At 35.5% G+C, this 27,389-nt stretch overlaps 1 protein-coding gene across 11 annotated transcripts in view; it reads right to left on the reverse strand.

Moving 5' to 3' along the window:
- The window catches only part of DMD (dystrophin), a 1,301,546-nt gene that overhangs the window by 273,144 nt on the left and 1,001,013 nt on the right, over positions 1-27,389 (reverse strand). For all 11 annotated transcript variants that reach the window (XM_054189211.1, XM_054189212.1, XM_054189209.1 and 8 more), the window contains 2 exons: positions 21,896-22,107; positions 14,910-15,064 (listed from right to left, as the gene is read on the reverse strand). In XM_054189211.1, the coding sequence (XP_054045186.1) occupies positions 14,910-15,064; positions 21,896-22,107 (367 nt within the window). The remainder of the gene's footprint in view (positions 1-14,909; positions 15,065-21,895; positions 22,108-27,389) is intronic.

A 27,389-nucleotide genomic window follows, 5' to 3' on the forward strand; every position in this document is an offset into this window, starting at 1 on the left:
TAGTTTCCCGAGTCCTTCTTCTTGCCCTTTTTGAAGATGGGCGTGAAGATTCAGAAGATGTTCAGCTCACACGCAGTTCAACAGAACTCAGTATGTGTTTGATATAAAAGCCTTAGAGAGAAAATCCAAACTCCACTGAGATGAATGACTAACCTTCAGCTGACTTCAAAGGGAACAGTATGTTCTGTGATAGTTTTACCTCAACTGTGTTTTGGACAAATTCCAAAGGTAAAAATTCTTAGCAGAAGAAAATGTAAACCTCCAAACAACAATTCTGGACAATTTAACAGGGTGGAGAAAGGCATAAATACACCAAAACCCTAAATCCATGAGTGAGGAGGTTTGGCTATTCTGCTAAGGAAAGCCATGACACAAGTCAATATACCTGAAAAATTCTGTACTTACAATTGCATAATTGTATGCTTACATATGCAATTCTGGCAGACTGATCCAAATCTAACTCTTAAATAGTGCATGATTTGCAATGTTTTCTTCCTCCTCCATAAACTGTGAAATAATTATCAGGTGTTTACATTAAAAAGGCACTTCATTTGGCTTGTGACTTATCATTTTGTATTCACTGTCATGCAAGTATCCTCTATATATTCTAGATAACCTATCCAAGGTCTGGGGAGATGTATTTCTTTTCCTTGACATATGTATACCTGTTCTTAAATCACTTTCCAAATTTTAGTTACGGAAATGAATGCATAACTGATGCATTCATCAGTTTAATTGATGATTCAACTTTACTTCAGCTCATGCAAATAAATCCATAAAGTATACCATAAGGTCTTTAAAGGAAACATACCTCTATATTTTCTGTTATTTAACCAAAATAACCAAAATTTACAACAGTCTTGTATAAACAGCTGTGTTAACGAACACTGAATTGGCTTGTATGTGGCAATGTTATGTGTATCTGGCAACACAATGAGATTTTGAAACATCAATGTTCTTCAATCCCGTTCTTTTTGCAGAAGGAACCAAGCTTACTTTTAAAAATAATTTCTTCGGACCTAGCTGCTCTTATTGCTGAATAGGAAGCCTAAATCCAAATAAAAGCCTGATTAAAAACAACTTGAACTCTTGCCAGCTCAAGGCTCACATTCATGATTGCATTTGACACAATAATCATCATCGTATCTTAAGACCGAAATCTGGTTGGCAGTCCTTGACTTAGTTCTGCTTTTTCCAATTAGTTGAAAAATTGCACCTCAGCTCATCTTCCAGGAAATATGTTTACATTTATAGTTTTTCACAAGTGAAAGAGCATGGCAATACATTCTAAAATACTAACTTGATAGCCATTTTCTTTTTTATGTATCCCTCTCTGGGAAACAAGATTTAAGAAAAAAAAATAATAAAGTAGCAGCACACATACTCATATGATCTTGCAACAAATAACTCTTATCCATCATATGGGGTGGGAAAAGTCTTCAGATATGTGAAGACATAACTATAGATTTTTTTCCCATATGAATACTTTTGAAAAGAAAATTTTAAAAAAATTCCACCCTCTGCTTTTACTATCTACTTATTAGCGAGAAAAGAATGTAACTTTTGATTACGGTACGGTTAAAGAAAAAATATTAACTTCTGATCCTGAGAGAAGTCAGTAGAAAGCATGAAAAGACGTCAACAGCTGCTCATTCCCATAGATGTGGTCACAGAGTCACAGAACAGCCAAGCTTGGAAGGGACCTTTTGAGGTCATCTTGTCCAACACTCAAGCAGAGTCCCTAGAGCCAGTTACCAGGACCACGTACAGATAGCTTTTGAGTATCTCCAAGGATGGATACTCCACAGCCTCCCCGGGCAGTCTGTGCCAGCGCTCACAGTCAAAAATGTTTCCTGATATTCAGAAAGAATCTCCTGCATTTCAGTTTGTGCCCATCACCTCTTGTTCTGTCACTGGGCACCACTGGAAACAGCCTGGCTCTGTCCTCTTTGCACCCTCCAGAGTCATGGGGGCACCCCATCAGTACCCATAGACATGCCCAGTTTGCTCAGACCCTTCATTTCAAAAAGGCATAAGCCAGCAAACAAAATGGGTCATATTTCATAGCGTCATTAAGTGCCATTTACCCAGGTTCACAGAAGGAACATCACAAAAACCCAGCACACTGTTGACCACCTAAGAAGAACACAGGGGACGTGATGACAAATCATTAGGTGATGTCCTCTGTGCTCTGTGTTATCCCATGAAACTCCTATGGATGAAACACTTAGATACAAACACCTTGGTGCCTAAATGCCACACAGACTGCTGGGACAAACACATCCAAGAGTACATGGGTATGTGAAATTGTTTAAAATAAAAATCATTTTCCTATCCCATAAGATCTGGTATTGAGCTCTGTTACACTGTCACTATAGCATTGCATTATGATTTCCTACAAAAATATCCAAATCACTAAGTGATTCTCTGTTTCATGTTTTCCTCTTTTTCTCAGAGAAGTCATGGCTCAGGTTTTCTAACAAGGTATATAAGAACAACACAAAAAGCTTGAGAGGGAAAAGTTTCCATTTTATTAGAGACCTATATGCATAAAGTTGACTGCAGATGTGAAACCCAATCTATATCCACAGTGGAAATTGCAAGAAAATAACTAACAAGGGGTGGTATTGATGCAGATCATGCAGACAATGTCCCATTATTTGGCGTGGATATTACGTTTTTCAGATGGTAGTCATCTTAATTTTTCAAGCTATATTCTAGTACTACAAAGGATTCCTAGAAATTAGATTAGAACAATTATGTTAAGAGTTAATGGGAGAAAAAATAATGCAAAACACTAAAAACCAGAGACAGGTTCTCTCAGAAGAATCATAAGAAAGCAAAACAGAAAAACTTTTAACATTCTTAACCTCAAATAAACACTGGAGATGCTTGCCTTGTGTTGCAATTGCTATGAACACATTTACTACATATGCATGAGTGGACTACAGACAACTCGTTAACCTTCCTATTAAAAATGCAAACAAGTAAATGTATACGTGCATTAGGGAAAAAAAAAAGGAAAACTGTAGCATTACTTTCTTGATCTCCACTTCATTCTACTCTTGCAGTGCGAGGTACATGCACGAGACTACATATAAATTATTCATAAAAATATTATGCAGAAAAGCAGTATTAGAATAGTCTTTCTCAAAAATTCCATGTTTTGCAGTAGCCACAGATCTCTAATTTTCCATGCTTTACTGAGTGATTTATATATACTGTACAATTTCTCTTCATCTAAAGCATAAAAATATTGAACAGTCAAGGAAAAAAACATCTTTTTTTAAATCCACATGTCATTACCATGACACATTGTTTTTATAGGTCTTTAATATATTTATGTGCTATTTTGATTTCTTATATTAACTTCTGTCTTTCTTGATTATCTGTACTTCTGATCTAAAAAAAGGCCGTCACCTGCTATCCAATACATGCAATATAGTTTGTCTCAATTATGTGAAATTGCTAAATATTTTTAATGACAACTGTACGTTCAAATCTGATCTCTATATGACTGTTTAATGTGCAGCAGTTTATTCAGAATGACAATCTGAACAAGAGCAGCTTATTTACTTTGCTAATTTTAGTAGTCCCAAATATCAAGTAGTGACATTATTCTAGTAAATTTGACTAGTTCATTTGACCCCGTCCAAGCTAAGCATGTTATACATGTAGTAAACTGCTGATGACACCACATGAACGTGTAATTATGTTCAACAATCTTTAGTATTTATGACTAGCTAAGTGTTGCCCCTCCATAATCAGGCTGTACCCAAACAAATATATATCTAAGAAGGAGAAACCCCCTATAAAGACTATATACATCTATACATAAGTACTAAAGTGTTATGTTTCAATCAGAAACAGAAATGAAGCCCTCTATTGCGAATGGATATTGAAGATTTCCCCTTTCACATGTAAATATCATTCTACATCACTTTAATAAGTGTATTATGGATCAATAAAAATCTCTGTCTTTGAGAAAATACATTTGCCAACTTCTTAGAATTAATTGAAACAAAAGATGAAAACTAACAATAAAGCAATATAATCTATTTATTATCCACAAGTTAAGCTCATATACAAGGAGCTTTTTAGGAACCATAACAAGGGTGCAAGGTTTCGTTACAGAAACTTCTGGAATGAAACAAAACTGAGATTATGAACATATAATGTAGTCAATGTACGTAACATTCAACCCTGAGCATTAAGAGTCCTTCCTAAGGGAGCAGCACTAGATGCTACTCAGTGCATTAATTAACCACTTGGAAAAGTGCATGAAGAGCAAGATGGCAAATTTATTTAGGTTAGTCAAACCCAGGAAGAACTGTGAATAATACCAAATGGAACAAATCATCAGGAATGTGATAGCAGAAAGATTCAATATAGATGTGTCCAAAATACCAGACACTACAAGGAATATTTAACCTCAGTATACACACTGATGGGTTCTGAACTAGCTGTAGCTTTGAAGGAATTTAGTATTCAAAATCAAGACCAACAGCTTAATGGAGATGTCAATACATACTAGCATCTGAAAGATTACTAGTAAAAAAAAAAAAAAAAAAAAAGAAAAAAAGGAATAAATATTATGTCCATCTTTAACTCACTCTCCTGATGCTGGCTTGGGTGTCTCATCCCAACCAGCACAAAGGAGAGAAACATCACACATAAAATAACTAAAGCAGGGACATGATGTGAAAACCAATTTAGCTAAAGCAAAATTTAATAAAAATGTTCCATGCTTCTACTTTTATTTTCCCCAACATGAAAAAAAGTAACAGTGACAAGTGTCCAGAGCTCCAAGGGGACAGCACAGTATAAAAGGAGGGATGTCACCAAAGGCAGATCTGAACTATGGATTCTTAATGCCACCTTCTTTGAACAAATCTATTCCGCTGTTGTTCCCACAAGAGCAAAGCGAGAGAACAGCCCTGGAAGAATTGCCTCCTGGACCTTGGGGTAAAACCACACTGCAAAACTTACAAGTCAACTACCATAAATCTACCCTTTTGTAATCAGTGAAAATATATGCTTCATAATAGAGTAACAGACATTATTAGTAATTAATTAACAAAGCTGAAATATCAACCTCAGACATGCTATAAGCACCAAGAACTCATGGAAATTTCTGAACTGTTTACCATTACTGATAAAAAACAGCAGCATCTCTTTCAAATTTTAAAACAAAAAAATGACCAAAATCAGCATATGTAAGTCATGTTGTGGGGTACAGAAAATGCATCCAAGTTAGATTTAAAAAAAAAAAAAAAAAACACTAAATTGGAATCAAGTCTAACTTGACAGTATTAAAAAATAAGGAAGTATATAAATAACTGGAAAGAAAACAAGAAAAAGAAAATAAGGAAAATTAAAAAGAAAATAAGGAAAATAAAAAAGAAAACATACTAGTAAGATAAAATCCAGAAAGTGGGAAATGGGTGTTGCAAGCTTGGTACTTTAGGTAATTCCAAGAAGTTTGTTTTTACCATATATACAGTGTCAAGTGAACAAATGGAATCTCAAAAATATGTAGCACATTTTAAACAGATAAAAATAGTACTTTTTTTTTCTTCTTTGCCAACAAAAAGTGGACCTGTGTAATTCATTGCCATAAGGCACTATTGTGATTAAGCAGATACGCATCAGATACATAACTGATTATGTAACTGGTACAAAGGAATAATCTGCAGATCTGCCAGCTAGAGTGATAATTCCAAGAGCTATTATTTCTTATCATTTGAAGGAGATAATATTTCTTATAGTTTGCGGTAGATGTAATGCTTAGTAGCTGGGGAAGAGCTCAGCATTTTTTAAATTTGTCAGAAATGTAGCACAGTACAGTTAAATTTGGGGTATTGGTCAAGATGTGATTGATACTGGATGCTAAGCAACATGAACATACTGATCTTATCCTTTTCACAAATTCCTTGCTTACTTACTGTTTCCCCTTCTTATGTACCTGTATCAGATACAACTTAAAAGCCCTGTCCTTAAGATTTACCAGTTTAATCTCACCTTTCCTCAATGATTTCTCACCACCCCTATTTTAGGACATGCAGGAAAATTACATTGCTAATTCTGTTGCTTTCCCATCTGCCCTCAGTATTGCCACTTCCACGGGTCTCTGCTTCGGTCAATAAGAGCCACAACCATCAGTCTCCCGTGCCACCGATCCCCACCCAGAATGATAAAGACTCATTATCATCTGTCAGATTTTTTTTTGAGTTTATATAAAAACAACGTGCGGTCAAAATTTCGTTCACAGTTAAAACACAGCCACAGACAAAAGGCAAGCACCACTGTTGTCAAATTGGCACATTTGGCGGTAACTTCCAAAGAGAGACTAAAAATTTAATAGGCAGACTGAATTATCCTCTCAGTTTCAAGCGTGACTGACAAGCCAGTGAGGGGGAAGCTTACACTGCCTGCACAGCAGCTGATCAGAAGCTAAACAGTCATGAAGCACCAAAGCTTGCAATAGCAAGGAAATGCTGTAATAAAAAAAGTAATCCATAGAAAACACTGGGGAAAACAAAACAAGGCTATCACAAGAATAATAATGCAAACAAAAAATGACAACTAAGGTCAAATTTCTTTGTTCCGACATTCTGCTGGTTCATCAGCTTTATTAATTTCTATTCAGTTGTTTGTTTTAAAGGAGATGAAGCTTGATAAGAAGTCTATTGAGGGGAAAGGAAAGACATTTATTTCTTGCAATAAGCTTTGGATGAGAGCAATAATCAGTTTGCTACAGTTTGTTAATTTATCTGCAGACTAATAAGAAATAGAGTTAAGGTTGGACTTTCAGGGCACAGAGCGTTAGCTTCTGTTCTTGTTCAAATAGAGACTAAAACTCTAATTACTTCAGAAAATCTCACCTTTAAGAAAAAGAACAACACATTTGTCTTAATCTTCTAATGGAGTAAGAAGAAAAATTGACACTTCTGTTCTTTCTCTCACAAAATGAGGTTACTTATGTCTTCCTTAGCACCTTGCTCCTCCTGCACCTCCTGTGGATGCAAAAGAGTGAGGTTTCTCAAGTGGATTGTGTAGTGGGTTTGGCTGGGATAATTTTCTTCACACTAGCTTGTATGGGGCTATGTTTCAGATTTGTGCTGAAAGCAGTGTTGATAATGTAGGGATGTTTTAGTTACTGCTGAGCAGTGCTTACACATGATCAAGGCTTCTTCTGCTCTTCACACTGCGAGTAGGCTGAGGGTACACAAGAATCTGGGAGCAGACACAGCCAGGACAGCTGACCCAAACTGCCCAAAGGGCTATTCCATACCGCGTGACGTCATGCTCAGGAATAAAAGCTGGTGGAAGAAGAAGGACGAGGGGGACGTTCAGAGTTACGGTGTTTTGTCTTCCCAAGTCACCATAACATATGATGGAGCTCTGCCTTCCTGGACATGTCCAAACACCTGCCTGCTGATGGGAAGTAGTGAATGAATTCCTTGTTTTGCTTTGCTTGTGTGCGTGGCTTTTGTTTTACCTATTAAACTGTCTTTAGCTCAACCCACGAGTTTTCTCACTTTTACTTTTTTTGATTCTCTCCCCCATCCCACCGTGGGAGGAGTGAGCGAGCGGCTGCGTTGGCGCTTAGTTGCCAGGTGGAGTTAAACCACAACAGAGTGTTTCTTTGAAATGTCCATATTAAGAGATGATTATGATTCAAGTTAGTCCATGAAACTACTCCCCCTTTAGAACTCTAGGCCATAAGCTATTTAATGATTTTGTCCAGTTTGATTTCACTCTAACACGAGAACTGTTCTCATTTTCATCAGAAAGGAATAAACAGCATTTAACACACAGTAAATATGAACAATGCAGCAGAATTCTATTTCGCTGAAGACCAAAATATAAGATAAGAATGAGAAAAAAATGGAAATAGCAACTGTCTGAGCAGTAAGTAATAGTCTTCTAGACGTCCCACTTTCACTTTTCCTGCTTAGTTTTAATTATTAATTTGCTCTTGGTATCTGAAGCTTAAGGCCGCTTCGCAAAATGCCAGTGCTGTCATTGTCTACAATGAAATCATTACCATTAGATTGCAGTTAACAATCGAAACCACTAAACTATCATTCAGCTGAATTCATGGTGTCTAAAAAACCTCAGCAAGCCACTTGTGGGACAGACAAGTTGAAAAAAAACCAATTAATTTAAGAGCAACAATACTTTGAGGTCATTTCTGTTTGTCCATAGGAAGACTTAGCAGACCTACAGATGATCTATTGACTTTCTGGAAGTGACAGAGGTCACTTCCTTCCAAAGCCTATAGATGTATCTGTTCAAGTGGCAGGAACATTAAGTTTATTCACACTGATATTAAGAGTTTAAAGAAACACGTCCCTGAAGTCACAAGGATCCAAAGATTCTTTCAGTTGAGTGCTGTATTACTGATGCTACCTTCTCCTGAAATAACCCAAGAACTTTTTCCTTTTTTTAATCCTAAAAAGAGCTTCTCAAAAATCACAAGAATATGTTCACAAAGGTGGAAATGATGAATCACATCGTATTCTGGGTAACATGCCTTTTTCACCTCATCCTACCAGCATTTTGAAAGCACTGCATATCCAACACTATCCTCTCACAAAGTACACCAGAAATATTCAGTACCCTCAGTTGACTTCTCATCTTGGACCCACATACTGGTGTCAGTACTCCACAAAAAGCACAAGTCAGGTGAATGGGGAACAAAGGTGAAAACTAGAATACAAGCAGCTAAGATTACTTTCAAGATCTCCTATTTATAACAGCTTCATCTGGCATTTTTATTTATGTCTTTATAGCTTTTTTTCCTATATGTGACTGAAATTTCATCATTCTTAGGGGCACTACAAAGAACAAATAACAAAGCAATATTAACTGATGTCATTGCTGATAAGACTGAGATTACATTTTGCACTCAAACATTTGTTTGAGAGTTAAGCAGTTTATAGAATGTCATTTAAATAGGTAACCTATCTTTAATCTATCATCATAAAACAAACTCTCTCCCCTAAATGGCATTTTAAGTGTACTTTTTAATATAGATGTGTTGAGGGATGCTATTTGAACAAGTAAAACATGAAACAACAAATATCTCAAATTAAACTCAGAGCATCTAAACCTTGAGAGAGTGGTATTCACGCCCTTTTTATAGTTCTTTTTTGAGGGTGCACTTTTTTGTTTAAAACAATAGCAACAGAATGGAACAAAGAAAACAAAAATTACTTTAATCTTTTATCTAAAAACAACTCTTAGGAAACTTCAAAGATACCAACATTTTAAACACAAAAGCCCTAACATTCTTGCATCACAAGCAGTTAGTAAAGAGTTTTTCTTTAGAGTTTGCCAACGTTACTAACTCTGCTGGAGAGTAACTTCTGAGAAGCATGGAGTGCTGTACTGACGAAGTGAGACAAATTAGTTTCATGAAAATTAAAGGGTTCTTTTACCCTTTAATGGGAAAGACATTAGGAGCCCATATCAAATTCAGACTTTCCGGAAGAGCTCTGGATTAAATGCTTTTTTGAAAACTTTGTTTCTCCTCCCATTCAAAAGAATTGGCAACAGAGCTACATTAGTTCTTCAGAAAAACATGCTGACTTATAAAATTATTTGCTCCTTAACATAATTTTGGGTGTGATACCTGATACTGTAGAGACTCACTTTCATTCAACATAAATAGTTCTACTAAGTAAAGGTACTTAAAATCCTTATAGAATTAAAACCAAGCAAAGTTTTCAAAGATAGTATGTGGCAAACACCTAAACTGAAAATTTATTTTTTTAAATAATCGAGGCAGCTAAGATAAGTGTATTACCAACATCTCTCAAAACAAAATAATTGCCCTACAATTGCAATGTTTTCCAGCAGCCTTTACAATTTTAAATTAGTACCTATTGTTAAGCTGGTGTAAATAACAAGCTTCAGCGTGGCATATTGCTTGTAAAAAGTAGTCATGCTACATATCTACTTTCTTGAGCCTGGCAAAATTATTTCAAAGAACAATCAATGAATCACCCACATGTGATAAAAATAAAAATCATCATACTGTGGTTTCTTTGGGAAAAAAATTAAAAAATTACATCAGAAAATTACATTTGACCCTTGTCATCTTCATCTGAAGTCTTACATTTGCAATGATTTCTTGCTCACACCCACACGAATGTGGCTCTGTAGCCAGGACAACAACTGCAGGCACAGACATGTAAACAAGCTTCCCATATAAACAAGGTTCCCATGGCCACTCACATCTTTAATTTAGTTGTTTCACTGTGCTCAAATAAAGTGTGCCTGCACAAAGAACTATAATAGCTGTTCATACACATGGAATTATACCAATTTTAGGAATGCAGACCAACCTTCAAAGCAACAGAAGATTGGAAAGGAAAAGGCTGAGTTTGGTTGGGAGAACCTAGAAGATGGGAATGTTCTTTAACGTAAACATATTGTGAATTCTTTCCTTCTTCACTTCATCAGTCCAAGCCTTAAATGACCAAATAAGCTCTTCAGAGATGGCTTCCAGAAAGGTCTAGCTACTGAACCCAACTATGAATCTTGAGTATAACTTAACACACTTCATACTGCTGGCTATTGCTGATGTGTAAATGCAGTTTTTGTCACACAGAAAGCAATCAAATTGTAACGCAAATGTGATTACTTTCACAAGTGCCATAAAGGAAAGTAGTATTAGGACAGGTACAGTATATTAAGAAAACCTGTCTCCAGCAGAATGGTCAAGCTCTTTCTGTGCAGGCAATATAATTATACTTACAAATGTTATGTACAGATAAAGTTTACATTCTAACAATTGTATTTTTATAACAAGCAACCAGTGATAAGGAAAAGGTTTTCTCCTCAAAGACCAAAATGAGATTATGACCTTTTTCACACTTAAAATTACTGTTATATTATGCATTTACATAGGAAACAGATGTGCATCATTCTTTTGTACTGTTTATGTCCTTAGTCTGTTTGGCCATTTGCATTTCATACTGTCCAGCTGACGTGCAAAATTAAGGTGTTTGTACAACCATCTGCATTAGAGAATTAACACCATTCTTAGATAAATATGGGAGGTGGTATCTCAGATCTTTCAAACAGGTTGCCTAAAAACTCAAATTCTTGCCACTCCCTCTCTAAGTCCTTACAACTTAAATAACAACAACATAAATCTAATTATATATTGTTTCTGCACTGCCCATACCCTGTAGTGGGGGGGAAAAAAAGTTACTTTGTATGTTCTGACTGATGTATTGGTCCTGTATCTTGTTCAGAAGCTAAAAATGCATCTTGAGCAGCGAAAGCTCTTAAAACCTACTATGCAGCCCAAGTCCCATTGAACTTGAGCATAGGAACTGGTGGACAACGCATATATTCCAAGATGTCTATTAGACAGTGATGGGTTGGAGTACGTTACGTAATTATCATAATAATATATGCTCCACTAAGAAAGATCTAAGTCCCTTCTTAGTTAATATTTAAGTTAGTGAAATTTAAACACAATTGGTGAATTCCCAGGAAAGGAACAAATTGAAGCAAGCGTTTATGGTTTATATAATAACTCACATAAAATATGAGTGCCTACAAAAGGAGGGAGTAACATAATACTACTATAACAAACCTTTTTATATGTAGTAAATTTCTAATGGTTGCTTCCTTCATTGTATCTTTTTCTCTTGAGAACACTTTAGTTCATCTGTTGGATTTATTTTTGTTAATACAAGCAATACAAATCACTTTCTCCTTAATTGCCTCAGCTTAAATAATACAGTTAATTCTTGGAAAGTCAAAGCTTCTAAAGAGCAGAGGAAGAGACCTGTTTACAAGTCACTCCGGCTTTTGCACAACTGATCAGTTCATGTGCTTTTTAGTGTATCTTTGCAATTATCAACAACAAAAAATAATTAAAAAGTGGTGAGTGAAAAAAGTGAAGCACCCATCAAGCACTCACCAAGGAGTTAGAATGTTATTTGATATAGTTCAATGTTATAAAACAGAACAGTAAGGCAAAGGGTAAACACACAGCAATCAGCTGCAAATCTACTTAAGCAAAACAAAACACAAGCTGGCAGATGTTGCCTTAATGACTGAAGTACTTGCTTTGGCTGAACTATTACCAACAGGCAGAGTGGAATTTTACTGCGGCTTGCCTGCCTGTTGTTTTACTAATCTGGTTCATGGAAAACAAGGTTTCAGATTTTTTACACTGGCAAACAATTCTGATATTAATGGCAGGTTAGAGGAAAACCAGTTCAAACCAATGCAAGCCACTCAATTTTTCTTTTTAAAAGAAAACATCCACAAAATAATTAGTCCATTTAAATTAGGCATGTAGGGAGAAGAAACCAAAATCTTTAGCAGAATGTTTCCTCTTGGCACTCAAGATATGTATAAACAGTGATAAAACTATTTCTAAAATACTGGAGAAATGGTCAAGACCATTATTTGGAATATATTTCTACACCACTGCGAGGTCACTGAGTCACCAGAGCACTACTTACTCGTGTTCGGAATATCAGAAATGGATATATCGGAAATAATTGCATATGCATCTCAGTGAAGAACTAACCTTTCTTGAAGCCTGTGACAAACAATTCATGTGTTTCCTTTCCACTGAGTAAATATTCTTTTACGATTCAAAAGATCTCTAAAGCCATAAAAAACCAATTTGTTTTGCTCGGTGCAATAAACTGAAAGCTGAAGCTTAGACGGAGGGAAAAACAAAACAAAAAAAACCCCACAAAACCCAGAACAAGTTGGCATTTAAATCATCCAAAGGCCCATGGACTCCATCCTCTCTTTCCACAGAGCTGCTTAACAAAAGAAATCTAGGAGGTTCTTTCAAGACCTCACTCAGGAGCTGCTCTGTGAGGAAAAGGCCTGGCTACTGCTTCAAACAAACATGAAAAATATACAGGTACAGAAAATCTTCGAAGTACAAGCCTTTTGCTGACTTGATGCCTTAGTACATCCATATTTATCAATGTCTTACAAAAGACAGATAGAAATGTGATACAACTCTTAGAGAAGCTTATAAACTACTGTTTGCAGCATCCTGCTTTTTGGAGTTCCCTAATCATGAGATGTCTTACTGAAATCATATACAAAACAACGAATTAGAAAAATATTAGAAAGGTGGTAAAGTCATACAATAAAAAAACCAGGAAATTCTAGTTTTACAGTTAGCTGTTCAAGGTTAATCCTATCCTTTTGTACTTCTTAATGGGAAACATCAACTCAGTCCCCTAAACAGCTCTCTTCTAACACATAAAGTATCTATCACAGTAATTCATCTAACACATAAGCTGTGAACAAGCCTGTGGGTTTTGTAGAAGCTTACAAGGAGTGTCTTGAAGAATTTGTACTCTATGTTAGCCTAATACTTGGCTGAGTCCATGCAACAATGGCAATTCTCACACTTAGGCAACATTAGACACACGTGGGTTTGTGCTTGAAGTATTAACGCATTTAAAGATGCACTCTTGGCTACAATTGCTACCTGAGCATCTGCAGCAGCTACAGACATATCCTGGACTGCAGGATTCCAAAGACATCTCAACAAATGGGGGCTGTAGTTCTACATACAGACAAAAGCAATTTCCTTCGGTTCTCCCATCTAACCCTTTTGAGCTACTAATTTTACCTATTCATGAGGAACAGTTTTGAGCATTAGACACCCAGCCTTTCTCATCCAGAAACAGATGCTTCCCCCCAGTCCCCTCTCAGACCACAGAGAGCAAAACATTTTTTCTTTAAAATACAGCTACTACTAAGAAAGCTAAAATGGCTACTACTGTAACAGGAGAAATGCAAGTAGATATTAACTGAATCTTTATACTAATTTCTCAGTTTAGTTGTTGCTCTTGTTAAAAAAAAAAAAAAAAAGCTTTCAAAGAACTATGTGGCTTTCTTTTAGTGGGCATCAATAACATCCCTCATTTGAACAGGATCTTAAGTCAATGGCAAGTCTGCATCAGAAAAAATGCTGTTAAAGTGACTCATTCATATGAATATCAACTTCATAAAAAGATTAAACAAAGAGTGGGAATAAATTTCTGTAGTCATCAGTGATTTAAGTAACTTCCATTATGCAAGAAGATCTCCTGAATTTATTGTATATTTAACTAAACTGACTTTTGTGCCCTTGTTCATAGACTTTAATTAAAAACATATTAAGATCTAATTCAGTTCTAGTTTCAGTTATAAGCTATAAAACTTAATTCAAGATACCGATTAAAGCAACTCTAATTTAATTTTTACATATCTAATGTGCAATGATTTAAAACTCTTTTACTACTACAAAGAAAGTAATTTTTATTCTGCAATATGTTCTGATCTTATAGATTGCGTATTGGATGATTCACAGTGTTGTGGCAAGCTGCAAAAATTACTTTTAGTAAGGAACTGGTATCTAAACCAAATATTGCAAGACTGAAATGTAATCAAGAATGTGATCAAGGATCTAATAAAAACTTCCTTGACTAGAGATTTCCTTCAAAGGTACAGGATAACATTTCTACTTTGAACTGGCTTCAACAGGATATATCTGTCATTTTCAGACTCAGTTTATGACTTAGAATCACTACAGTGATTGTGAAGTGGAGACAGTATATAGAAATATGATACACTTCATTTTAAATATTTAAAATATATCTTATCAACTGAAGGTAGTTGGCAACTGATTACAGCAGAGGAAAATTGGCAAGGAGGCAAGATTTTGTTTGAGAGAATTAAATGGCATTCCAAAGACACAGTTCCAAAAAGTATGACAGAAGAGTTGCCATCATTCTTTCCTTTCTCACTATAATCATGTCATTTTCAAAAGTTACATCTTCTATAATCTCCAACCAAAGTTGGACAATGACTGTTAATGAAGTTTAACAACAAATCTAATAGCAGAATTTATATCCTACCTCTTATTAATGGCAGCCCACGACGCATTAATGTTATCTGTCATCAGTTCTACTTTTCTGGTGTCATCTGCTGAATAATCGCGGAGCAGCTTAAGTGCCATGTCATTTGCCACATCTACATTTATTTGCCATTGTCGTATTTCTTTTGAAAATTGCTGAAGTAAAAAGACAAAGAATAAATCTCATATCACCATAAAATGATTACACATATTGTATGATTATTAGAGGAGGAAACGAACAACTTATAGCATCAATATAAACAAAAAAGAAAAAGGACTTCCTCAGATTTACTGTACTGGTAACTAAGGTCAGAGTCTTTCAAAATGTTTAAATTCCTTTAGTCGTAAGACCATAGGACTACTTCTAATCTCTGAGAGGACCAAGCAACAAAATCCTAAATGCTAGATAAAACATGACAGCTCAAATTGATAAACACTGAATAGAATGTTGGTTATTCTTTTCTGAGACACAAATAGATTGATGTACTATTATGTATTATGCAAACTATCATTATTTGTGATGTTGAATTATAATGAAATAGAAAATATAGTGAAATAATATGTTCTATTTTTCTTTTTTATACTCTGAAATAATACTGAGATTTGGACCTGTACTTTCACTTTTTTAAAAATTTATTTTAGTGAATTGTTTATGTAATTAGTGCCATCTGCTGGAACAGCACTAAATCTGCAGTACAGCAAAATACTAATGGTAAACCTATCAATAATCGTTATAATGCTAATTTATGCTTCTTAGTATTAAGCTTTTTTAATCTTGGCCATTCCTTCCCGCCCAGCCCCTGCCTCCTTTCCTCTCCTCTTTCTCTTCTCCTCTACACCCGGGCCAACTGTCTCACTGCAGAAGCAAGCCAGGAAATCTGGAACACTTATTCAGCCAGCAAACAACTTCCATGCATCTTTCATCTTTCCTGTTAGTCTTTTTCTCAGAGGAAATTTCCATATAAATGCGCTGAAGCTGCATATTTAAACCATAATGTGTAACAACAAAATGAAAGAGCAAAGATAATCGATGGTCTACTTGCACTTTTGTACTAGGCAAAGACTACAACTAGCCCATCAAAGGGAAAATGCAAGTAGAAAAAAAAGTTTGTATTTGTAAATAGAAACAGTAAGTTACATGTAAACATTAGAAGCTATCAACAACAACAAAAAAAACCCACAGTAAAGTGTGACCGTCTTTACTGCTGTGTTTTAATACACAAATTCGGAAATGTCTGTGAAGACAAAAATAGGGTTCCCTCCCCTCATTCTCCCAAAACAGTGCTATTTTTGAAAACTTTTTTTGACTCAGCTAAGGATACTCCACACACAGGTGAATTTAAATATGCAATCCTTGATTAAAGAGTCTAAATACTAAGTAAAAATAATTACATTTTGAATGTTTTGTGCACTTACGTTTTCATCTCAGAAAGTCTGTAAATTGATTTTGGTTAAGATTGGGACTGAAACATAATTGATCTTTGAAAAGAGTCCAGGTGGGGGTTTTGATTTTTCCCCCAAACTCTTACCTGTGAAAAAGCTGCTTCAACATGTCTAGGTTCCCTCCATAATTTAAAACTGAAAACATGTATTTCCTCTCTTTCCTGTGTTCCTTCCTGAGAGGGCAGATCACCCAATTACTGTGCAGCAGATAATCTCAGGTACTAAAACAGCAACCTGATTATCTGTTTTGAACAAGGGATCCTATTTCTACCAACCAAACATTAGGAGGAGTCTACCAACTCCTCCTCCCAAAAACCATCTGAACGTGTTTATGATTAAGCTCACTTGAGCTGAAGCTGCCTAAAGAATTTTTTTAAGTCATTCCCCTGTGTTAAGTATGGAGATGTAGTCAGGAAAGGTGATAATTTTGTAGAAAACCACAACCGTTCCTTTGGAGAAGATATAGGCAGTTGGTTGTTTTGGAAATAGTCTCCTCATTGAGCTCCTTCCCTGACAGAATTATATACAATAAATATATAAATGTTAATATTTACACACATATAATAAAATTGATAAACCACCTTCCCCAAAAACATTATACAGTAAGTATCATTTCAGTTTTGTAGACCTTTTATATCAAGTATATATTCTACATTTAGGTCTATCCCTCTTTACTATACTCTGCCTTTCTCTGCCTTTCTCTTTGCTTAAAATTATGCATGCATACAGATACTTTTTTCCAGTCAAAGAATCGGAGCAGAAATGACTGTTCACTGCATTACTTAGAAAAGTTACCATAACATTTTGTCTGTATTGTAAATTAATGGCCTATAAACTTTACTTTGAAAATACATTTTTTGCCCAGTCCCGTGTGAATATAAGTGACCTTATAAAACCTTCCAAACCCCGTTTTATAATAAAACCATTATGAGGCTATTTCCAAAAGTGTTGTTCTTGCCATTAACTTCAACGTTAATCCATTAACTTCCTGACATTACAACACTAGATCATCACTCAGGAAAGAAATTATGAATATAGAGAGCTTTGCCGACAGAAACAATTTGTATTTTCTACTTTATTGGAAATTGGTATGGAATTTTTCAACAACTTTGAGGGGTGCATGCCTTGCTTCAACTTTGCTCTGTGCGCAGACACCGAGAACAAAGTACTGTGATAAATGTTTTAACTGTCTGTCTTACCAGAGGCCCATTAACTCCTACCTTACATTACTATAATGAATACTTCAGAATTCAATTCTTGGCATTATTTCTTTTCCTCTTTTCCCTTTTACTTTTTTAGGTCTTATTTATCTTTTAGGTACTTAAGAAAACATTCAATTTTTTTTTAAAAGGAAAATGCCTCACTGATTTCATTTTGACAGTTTTTAAAGCATTCTCTATGTTTTGTCTGTGTCATCACTGGAATTTGCTGAGTTTTGTGCATTTATCAGGTTACTTAGGTATAAATTTATTTTTAATTTTTAATTAGGAGACACTAGTTGATGTTATTAGGAAGAAAGTCTGTGTAATTAAGGATCCTTCATTAAAAACAGGTAAGGAAATTAGAGTTGGGCTTTCTTCTATCCCAGGATTGCCCAGTGGAACAATATAAATGACATATAGAAGTTCAAATATAGCAATATGTTTGTACAGCATGTAAATTGTCCGAGCATGTAAATTCCTACACTGACCAGGTGTATATATCACAAGTTTGGAAAATCAGACTATCTTTCTGTACTTTTTCTGTATATCTATAGCATGTTTTGTTTATATACTAAAAGAATTATTTTTTTATTCAAGGGATTCTATTTCAGTGTCTGCATCATATTCAATAACATTAAATTGTTTTACTAAAATTAAAGCAGTATGCTGTCAGCCTGGGAATAATAAAAATCCACCAAATCATGAGACTGTACTTCATCCTATATTGGTACACCGGGAGTGGCAAAAGAGTACCTAGCAAGTCACCCCCCTGCAAGAAGGCGGCAAAGGCAAGCAAGATAGCCTCAGACTCATGCACAAATTCAGGGCATAAAGTTCACCCTCCAGGCTATGCCAGCTATACCTGGTCTCTTGAGTCCCAACAAAGCAGGGGACGTAATCTGGCTGCTATTTAATTTCCTGTTTAGATGAAAAAGAAATAGCCGGTCAATGAAGGAAAGAAAGGAAACCTCATCTGCATCCTTCCTCCTCTTCACTTTGGCTATCCCAGCTAAACTGGTACAGAGGGAGAAGAGATGCCTCACTAGCTTCTAGCAAAACAAGCAGCCAAGGAGCGAACTGGCAATCTTAGAAGGTGGTTTTGGTTGTTGGTTTTTTTTTTAATGTAAGCTCAGTATCGTATTAAGAACAGACTAGTTTTACACTAGCTTACGTTCCGATGACTTGTGGATGGGAAGGACCTGAAATGTGACTGTGTACTATTTATACACCTATAACCTTCAGCCTGCTGAGTTAACTATTTGCAGTCATCACTTAGTAAACAATAACAGTGCTTTCATGGGTAAAGACTCTCTTTGGCCAGAATGCCATATTCTGATTCTCTGTACCTAACGCCAGTACGTAGAATTTAGTTCTCAAACTAAAAAATCAGAATGAAAAAATGCTTTGAACCTCAGCAAATTAGCTCTGAATTAACTTCTCATTCAAAGGAATCATTATTTTAATTGTCGGCTACATTTTATTGGGTTACTTTTCTTTTAAATGGCAGAAACAAATGTGTAAAATTCTATTAAAAACATCATTGGCCAAATACAAGCCAGTTAAAGATTTTTTGTTTTGGTTTACACTGGCATTGTAAAAAAATAAATAATCAAAAGACTGATACTGCTGAGCTTACCATTTACTTGTGTGTAAGGATGTACTAACAGAAAAGCATCAACACAAACACTGATTAAAAGTTCACTTAGAGCAAAGGGGAACTTTTGCATTGACTCAGCTGTCTTTAGGCAGACATATAAAGTTTAACAAACAAATCAGAAGAACACTTGGTGACTACTTTCTCACACCAAGCTGTGTTGAGATACAAAGCTGACAAAATGAATATGTCTGAAGAATTTGAGACTCACACTGACCTCTCTCTTTCCCCTCAACACAAATGAATAGAAATGACAGCTTTATTTTCATCAGTGTAACAGCAAGAAAAAAGACAGCATACTTACTCTACATATTCAGGGGACAACATCAAAATATACGTGTTTGGCACAGAAGCCTGGAAAGCATTTATTTTGAGGACCTGATGTATTTCTAGGTCGATCAGTTTACACAATACTATACAAAAGAAATATAAAGCTGCTAAACTCAAAGATTTCCATTTTCCTTAGAATTCATGACCCCTTATCTCAAGCATGAACACAACAGCCGATGCTGTCACATCTAAGAAGCTTTCATGAGGAATTTGACACAATGGGAATTACTGGCAGACAAAGATAATTCCTCTAGGAAGGCTGGCACAATAGAAAGAGGAAATATTCTCTAAGACAGAGGTGAATTTCTTCCAGACTTGTGGGAGAAAAGCTAGGCAAAACCAAATAAATGAAAGTAAACAACCCTGGAACTGTAGAGCTTGCTGATGTTCATATCACCTCGAGGGCACAGCAAATTAAGATGGACTAGCTGTGACACTGAAATTATAATTCTAAACTAATGTCTGTAACTTGCCACAACATGTCACATTGAATCCAGGCTGGGATAGGAATAGCTGAAGGTACTGATAGCCCAAGTGCTTCATCTCTTTTAAAGAAGGAGTGAAAAGAACCTGCAGGTGTCCTTTAAAAACTCTAGACATTGACATACATTCTATGAATAAGTATACTAGTATACTTTATAACTTGGGGATGGAGAAGAAGGGCATATTCTAATTTTTCTCCTTGGAAAATGTTGATCCAAAAAACTCGTAACTTTTTCAAAAAGCATACACTCTTAGATGAACTCACCTAAATGTCATATATTCTTGTAAAAAAGTGGACATAAAATCAATTTCTAAAACAATATTTTCAATTATTTTCCTAGTTAAATAAGTTGTGTTCAAGACATAAAACACTCCAACACAATGACTTAAGACTCTGTTTTCACAGAACTGTTTTTTTGTTAATTAAGTCTTTGCAGAGCTGGGACGTTGACTTCGTTCAAGCTTCTTTTTTTCTTTTTTCTTTTAACCAACCACTGGGCAGAAGCCAGAACTCTATCTCTGCAGAAAGACAGTGACAAATGGGAATCCTCTATGCTGAGTGACAGTAGTATACATAATCTATAACTCTTTCCAATACATTAGTGAGTGATTGCCCTTGTTTACCATAATCCACCCTTCCCAAGCAATGACCCTTATGGTATAATCTTAAATGAGAAAACTTAACCACTTCTCAGCCTTAAAACAATAGGCTGATGAAAGATTTATGCCTTACAGGCAAGTAAAAAAAAAAAAAGGAAAAAGAAAAAAAAAGCAGCAAAACCAGTTGATGAGGACCTCACCCCACTATTCTTCACTGCAGTTCATTACGATTCAACTGTGCAAATAAGACTGTTGTAAGTCCCCAATCTTTAACCAAACAGCTGAGTAGTAGGTGTTAAAAAAAATAAAAATCTGGTGGGCAGGAGAGAAGAACATATGAGAAAATATTTGTGCAACTATTCTCCCAAATAACTAAACTGTAACGTTTCATTAACATGGAGGCAGGACTCCAGCCTCACTGGAGGCTGACCAACTGGTTAGTTTCAGTCTTGTTTTCCCCCAACCAAAGTGAGATATTATTATTCTGAAACAGCTGTTCTCAAAATTTATTCATGAAGAATATTCTAGCCCATGGCATAGGGGTTGTAACTAGGTGATCTTTAAGGTCCCTTCCAACTCTAACTCTTCTATGATTCCATGATTATATCACCAAAGTATGACTATTTTCATAATAAGAAACTTAAAAACTGATGCAACAGTTGGGCATATTTGCATTGCATAGTTACATAAGTTAACCGAGGCACACATTTTAGCACCTAAATGTGACAACATGTGCGCTAAAATCACAAGAGCAGCCATTTCAGGTTTTTTGAAGTTAATAACCCTGCCAAGGTTGAACTCAGCAAGACTACCTTGTGGCAAATCTAAAATGTTTGATTTTCAAGATATCTCAATATAGCTTGTTACATTGGTTTTTTTTCCCACCCTTTTCTTAACTACTTCCAGTCAACATATACAGCTTCATTATCAGAGCAGAGAGACATACCAGTACTACGGGATTTTCCAGTCTGCAGTACCAGTGCCTCAACTGAAGGTGTAGTACAGAAGAGATCGCAAATTCTTGCGATGAAAAGCTAGGGTTTTTTCCTGCAAGATCAGCCAGCTATTTGTTATGACTTACAAGTTAAGACCAACTTAATTCAAGGATTATGTGACACACATTTTAGACTTTGTACGTTAATTTCTTTCTAATTTTTTGTGGGAAATAGGGGATTAAAGAGATTGTTCTCAATGTGCACTGTCCAATAGTTAGAGGACATTTTCTTTAGCAATCTAATTAACTCAAGCAGAAATATTTTAATTCTCAGTAGTGACCTTAAGCTCAGTGTTCTGTTTTTTCAGAGCTTCCACGGTGTAGGAAATTTCTTTCCACGACTCAAGCTTAGCTTTGGCTTGTTCAAGAACCCGCTCAGCTTCTTGTTTAGCTTCTAGCCACTGTGTTGAATCCTTTAACATCTCATGAAGCTGCTGTCTCCGGCTTTGGAGGTGTCCATGCACTTCATCCCACTGGCTCTGTATCTTTTCGACTGGTGAAACACAAAGGAAAAACAAAAGCTGAGTTACTTAAAAGTTTTTTCTTTCTTTTTTTTTAAGGGAATAAATAATAATATTTAAATCTTTCTAGAACTGATGACATTGGAGAACTCTTGCACTTTTTAAGCTGCAATTGCAACTAAGTTTAGTACAATAAAGAAGAAGAGATAAACTGTTCTAGGTCACACAGTATGACGCTGTGGTACACAGCATGCGTTTCAATGCATATGCAGAAATGCCTCAGAAAGCATTATGAAACAGGATCACATCTGAGAAAAAACATCAGCAATCATCCTTCATTCTTACTAAACAAACACAAGGTTTAATATTTTGTGAAGAACAAGTCCTTTAGGGACTTCATTAATATTAGTTAAAGATTTATTGCCAGATATAATTAATGGCTATACTTTCTTATTTCATTAAGGCAAATGTCAGCAGACTGCAAAGGCTGTCTAGAAAGCTTTCTCGTATGTTCATGTTAATTATAAAATAACAATTAGCTTTACCTACTATTTGAAAGAAATGTGATTTGTGGGAACTTAATAACCACTAAAATCACTGATAAGTGTTGGCTAGCATCCAGCATCAGACTCATCCATAGTAGCATAAAAGCATCAGGACACCTGGTCATCCAAGCAGTCAAAGTTTGACCAAAAAAAATTCAAACCAAACCAAACAACCAAAACTCCACAATGAAATCTGTGCACTGCATGAAGAAAAAAGCATTTTTTTCTTTTTTTCTTTTTTTAAATTCCCTGAGTTTAGTCAGCACAAACTACATTCTCAATATTTTCTTGAAGACTGCCTCACCACATCAAAAATTCACAAGCCTTCTAGAGAGGGGAAGAGAGATGCCTGGAGTGCTCAGAAAGCAAGTGAAATTATCATCGAGTGTTAGTTTCAGCACTGCATTTCTCATTGCAGGGTTGATTCCAGAATTGTGCAGGCAAAAGACTAAAGGGGTGAGAAATGCTCCAGCAGGGAAAGGAGACTTCTACCTATCAGTGCTCTTCCTTCTTCCACAAGAAGGGATAAAGATCTTTCCATGGTCTCAGCTGAGATTTAGAGAAAGAGAAGAAAACCTTTCAGCATCCCCTGCTCAAGCCTATGAGCAAGCACACATAACAGCATGTTCAAGTCAAAGGAGACGCAAAAGGAATTGAAGAAACAGAACGGGGAAAAAACAAAGCACAATCAGAGCAAAGTAAGGATAGCCTAAGGCCCCGATACTTAAATTTAAATTGAAGAAATCTAGCTCCTCATTTTAGAAAGCTGTATCCGAAGTTCACAAAACAACAATTCATTTCTGTTCCCCATCTGGATGAGGATTTCTGATGTAAGCTTTAGGGTACACTTGAAACAACAAAGACATTGTGGTCTACAGGAAGGGAGAATAACAGAAGTGTTCTTGAACTGCTCAATTAAAATCTCTGTGCTATGGCTATAGCATGCGGCTCAAGTGTTGTGCGGGAGGTCTAGGGGACAAAGACTGCCCAAACACTTTCCACAGTGGCATATGCGTAATACCTACCACCTATTTCTTGCTAATAACTACTCGAGCTCCTTCCCCCTTAGACTCTGAAACATTCAGTGTGTTATCTTTTGATTCCTGACAACCTGGAGATTTTGATACATAGCTGACAAAAGTATAATAGCTTCTGTCAGCTGCCTATGAAAAAAAACTACAAAAATTCCACCTATTTTTGTTTTATTATAAGTTTCTTTGTTTGTTGGTGTGATATCTATTTTTGGGGGGGGGGGGGGGGAAGGTGGAGATTAAGAGATGAATGAAAAGTTTGTTGCAGAACTGCTTCAGTTATATTAATTGAACGTTTTTAATTAATTGAAGGGTCTACAATTATATTAATTCTTCATAATAGCTGATTTTAATCAGAAATGCTGATATTTCTTATAAAAAAATCAAAATATTTATAGATGGATCTGTTCCATAATATCCAATGAGTTTTTTATCTAAGTAAGACGTATTAGCAGTCCTTGTCTAGGGACCGTGCTTTTCTCATCAAGACAGTTTTTCTTCACATACCATGGTCCTGGAATTCCATGACGACCAGTTCTCCCACCCAAGAGGGGAATAAGGCTACAGAATGAAAGATTTATTCAGGACATCTCAGGAGCCCATTTACACAAGTGACTATGAATACACAAGCTCCAAATGTATGAAACACATTTCCTCATGAAAATACTTGGGTTATCTCCCTCAAAAAGGGAAAAGAAAAGCTTCTGACATGGACACTTAAAAAAATACATACATAACAGTTTTGCTGTATTATAGGCTGAAGTTGAAGAGTTCAGGAAGTTACTAGGTAATCTGAACAAAAAAAAAAATAAATGTAAACGTTGTTTTCTTGAACCAGTGAGTGACAAAACCCATTTAACAAAGTATTTCAGCTTTGGGATGAAGCTGAAGGGGATAAGCACACCATAACATCTAAATAATGAATCTGGCCTTTCTGAGGTGGAATATACCAAAGAGTGCGCTACTACATATGACAAAATATACAGAGATAATTTATTAGATATGCCTTTGTAATTATCTAGTTTAAGGCAACATAAAAATGCCTTCATTACTGTAAGTTTACATCTTCTAAATAATGCTCCCATTTGAAGGTGGACTATTGATTGGTTTTTGAATAACAAACCCCCCCAAGCCTCTAAAGCTTAAAATAGGAGAATTCATTTCCAAAATGTAATGAAAAATACAGTGTAAATCAGTATCTCTTAAGGATGTATTTTGCTCCTGTGGGTACTCTTTAGTGGGATGTTTCCCACAGAAGGAAAGGTGAACATCACTTAAAGATTTATGCCAAACAAAACCATTCAGAAAATACAATCTGAGCGTATACTTTGTTAGAATTGATCCCAGCAACCCATGAACCCCTAACCTGCAGCTAATGAGTTACTGACTACAGATGAGAAGGGTCAGAGAATTGCTATTAAATAATGTTGTTGGACAGCAGAAGACAATTTTTAAAATATTCTGAACATCATGTGGGTTTTTTGCAAGGGCACTGGAACATACAAAAGGCTTTCTCTGACTGGGTACTAACAGGAATAAGTTTATGAAGATGTTTAAGAGTGTTTTATAAGATAGCAATGAGAAATCTCAATAGAAAGTTCTTTCAGGCTACGACTCTGCCTACAGCCCTGGAAGGGTTATTTCTGCTGTCAGGATTTTATAAAATCCTTAAGGTTACAATGAACATATGGGGTTCAGCAGAGGGAAAATTAATTTCTACCAAAGTCCAACCACCCTTACCAGGAACCAGGGAGACGACCCTAGAAATAAGAAATAAGAGTATCAAAACCAGAAATATAGAAGAATCAAAGGCACGTGAAGTAATTGTTCCAGAAAAGAATTTGCCCAAGATTTGAAGAACTAAAGAAAAAATTTGATCACTACCTCCTACCTTGGATTTAAGGCCGTCAATATCTAATATTCAGTAAATTAAAAAAAAATTATATAAAATAAAAACAGGCAAAAGGCTATTCCAGATATTACAAAATATCCTGAAACCTAAGTAAGAATATTTAATATGGTTAAAAAAGTAAGTTTTGCCAAGACAAAGTAATGTCATTTTCCTAACTGAATAGCACGTCATTGCATCTACATACTGTGGTGACTACACATTGAAAACACATAGATAAACAGAACAAATGTGGCTCCATGTGCACTATTAATATCACTGAAGCCCAGGAATTTTAAATAATTTGTAATGATGACAAAAGCCTTTTTTACCCATAGTTCAGTAGTTTCTGAACCACCTCAGTTCACATTGTTCATTACAGCTAAATCCTGTGCCTTCTCCATTTCAAAGCCTAATTTCTTTTTTAGTGTGGCACTCCCACTTTGTAGCCAATCTTCTTCCTCTTTTTTTCCCCCCCTCGAAATTTGGCAACAGCACAATATATTTATTGTAATAATCAGTATTTGAAATTATCTCAAGAGGATTCTTCAGTATAGAATTTATTTACCAAACAATCTGCAAGGGAGCAATCTGGAAACAAACAACATTTTCTTTATAGACTTAAGAAAAAGAAACAATTTTAAATCATTTTATCAACCCATGTGGCCATTAACTAGTTTTCTTTGAATATTAAACCACAACAATATTTGACAATTAACAAATCTAAAATGAGTATCAGAAAGACAAAATATATACAACAGTTTATTTCCTGAAGTGGAACCCAAACCCCATCCATTTCCTAATCACAGTGCTCCGGGCAGAAGTCCTCATTGTACTTCACTTATATGAAGTAAGTTTTGTGCTTGCTTACTGGTAAGTGTGCCAGCATGGCTCCAACGATTCCCAGTTCAACACTGAACTCTCTTAAACGAATAATTTAGGGGCATGGTGAGATTCTAACAGTATGTAATTTCAGGGGTGCTATTCAATTTCTTTTTTTTTCATCGCTACTATTCACTAGTTATTCAATAGTGATTATATCACTAAGATGAACAAAAGAAATTCTACTGAACTGACTGCAGATTTAGTAAGTTATTAGAAGCAGTAACAAAGCAGAAAACTGCATTTAAAGCAATCAAACACACGATAACTATTTTTAAATCTGATTATCATTGATTTAGTACATTGAGGAAAGAATAATCTCAGTGAAGGAGACTGCTGGCTTAAGATTCAGTTTTGTTTATTCACAAAAATTTTTATACTGTTTTTTTCATACTGTAGGTATAATACAGAAACCACAAACAAAAAATAAATCTTTTTTTTTAAGAGCTCATATCATTGATAAGACAAATATAATTGTCTTCACTGAGAGAGTTTACTCTCTGATGTTCATAATATAACAGCAGTGGAAACAACAGAAAAGGAGTCTGAGAAGTTGCCAGTCACAGGAGAAATAATGTTCATGTTACTGTAAATTACATTTAGCCCATGCAAAGATGAAAAAAAGCAATCATTCCATGCCAGTTTGACAAGACCATTGAATCCAGTACACACTCCCAAAAAAATGAACAAGAAAAGCAACAGAATTTGTGAGGTAGAAAACCTCTGCCTACCTTGTCCAACAAATTACCTAAACTGCACTCATTTTGCTCTGTAGGAGAGTGCTTTTCAAAAGCATTATTGTCAATATATTGACATTTTCCTAGAAAAGTAATTTTTTACTCTAGTTTCATAGATTTGAAGACTAGAGGGACTAATGCAATCTGACCTGCTGCAGAATATAACCAGAGAACAGCAGAATTATGGACAATTATAATTCATGTTACCAAAAGAAGCTACTGATGCACTGA

This window comes from Rissa tridactyla, chromosome 1 (assembly GCF_028500815.1).
Source record: "Rissa tridactyla isolate bRisTri1 chromosome 1, bRisTri1.patW.cur.20221130, whole genome shotgun sequence".
Taxonomy (NCBI): Eukaryota; Metazoa; Chordata; class Aves; order Charadriiformes; family Laridae; genus Rissa; species Rissa tridactyla.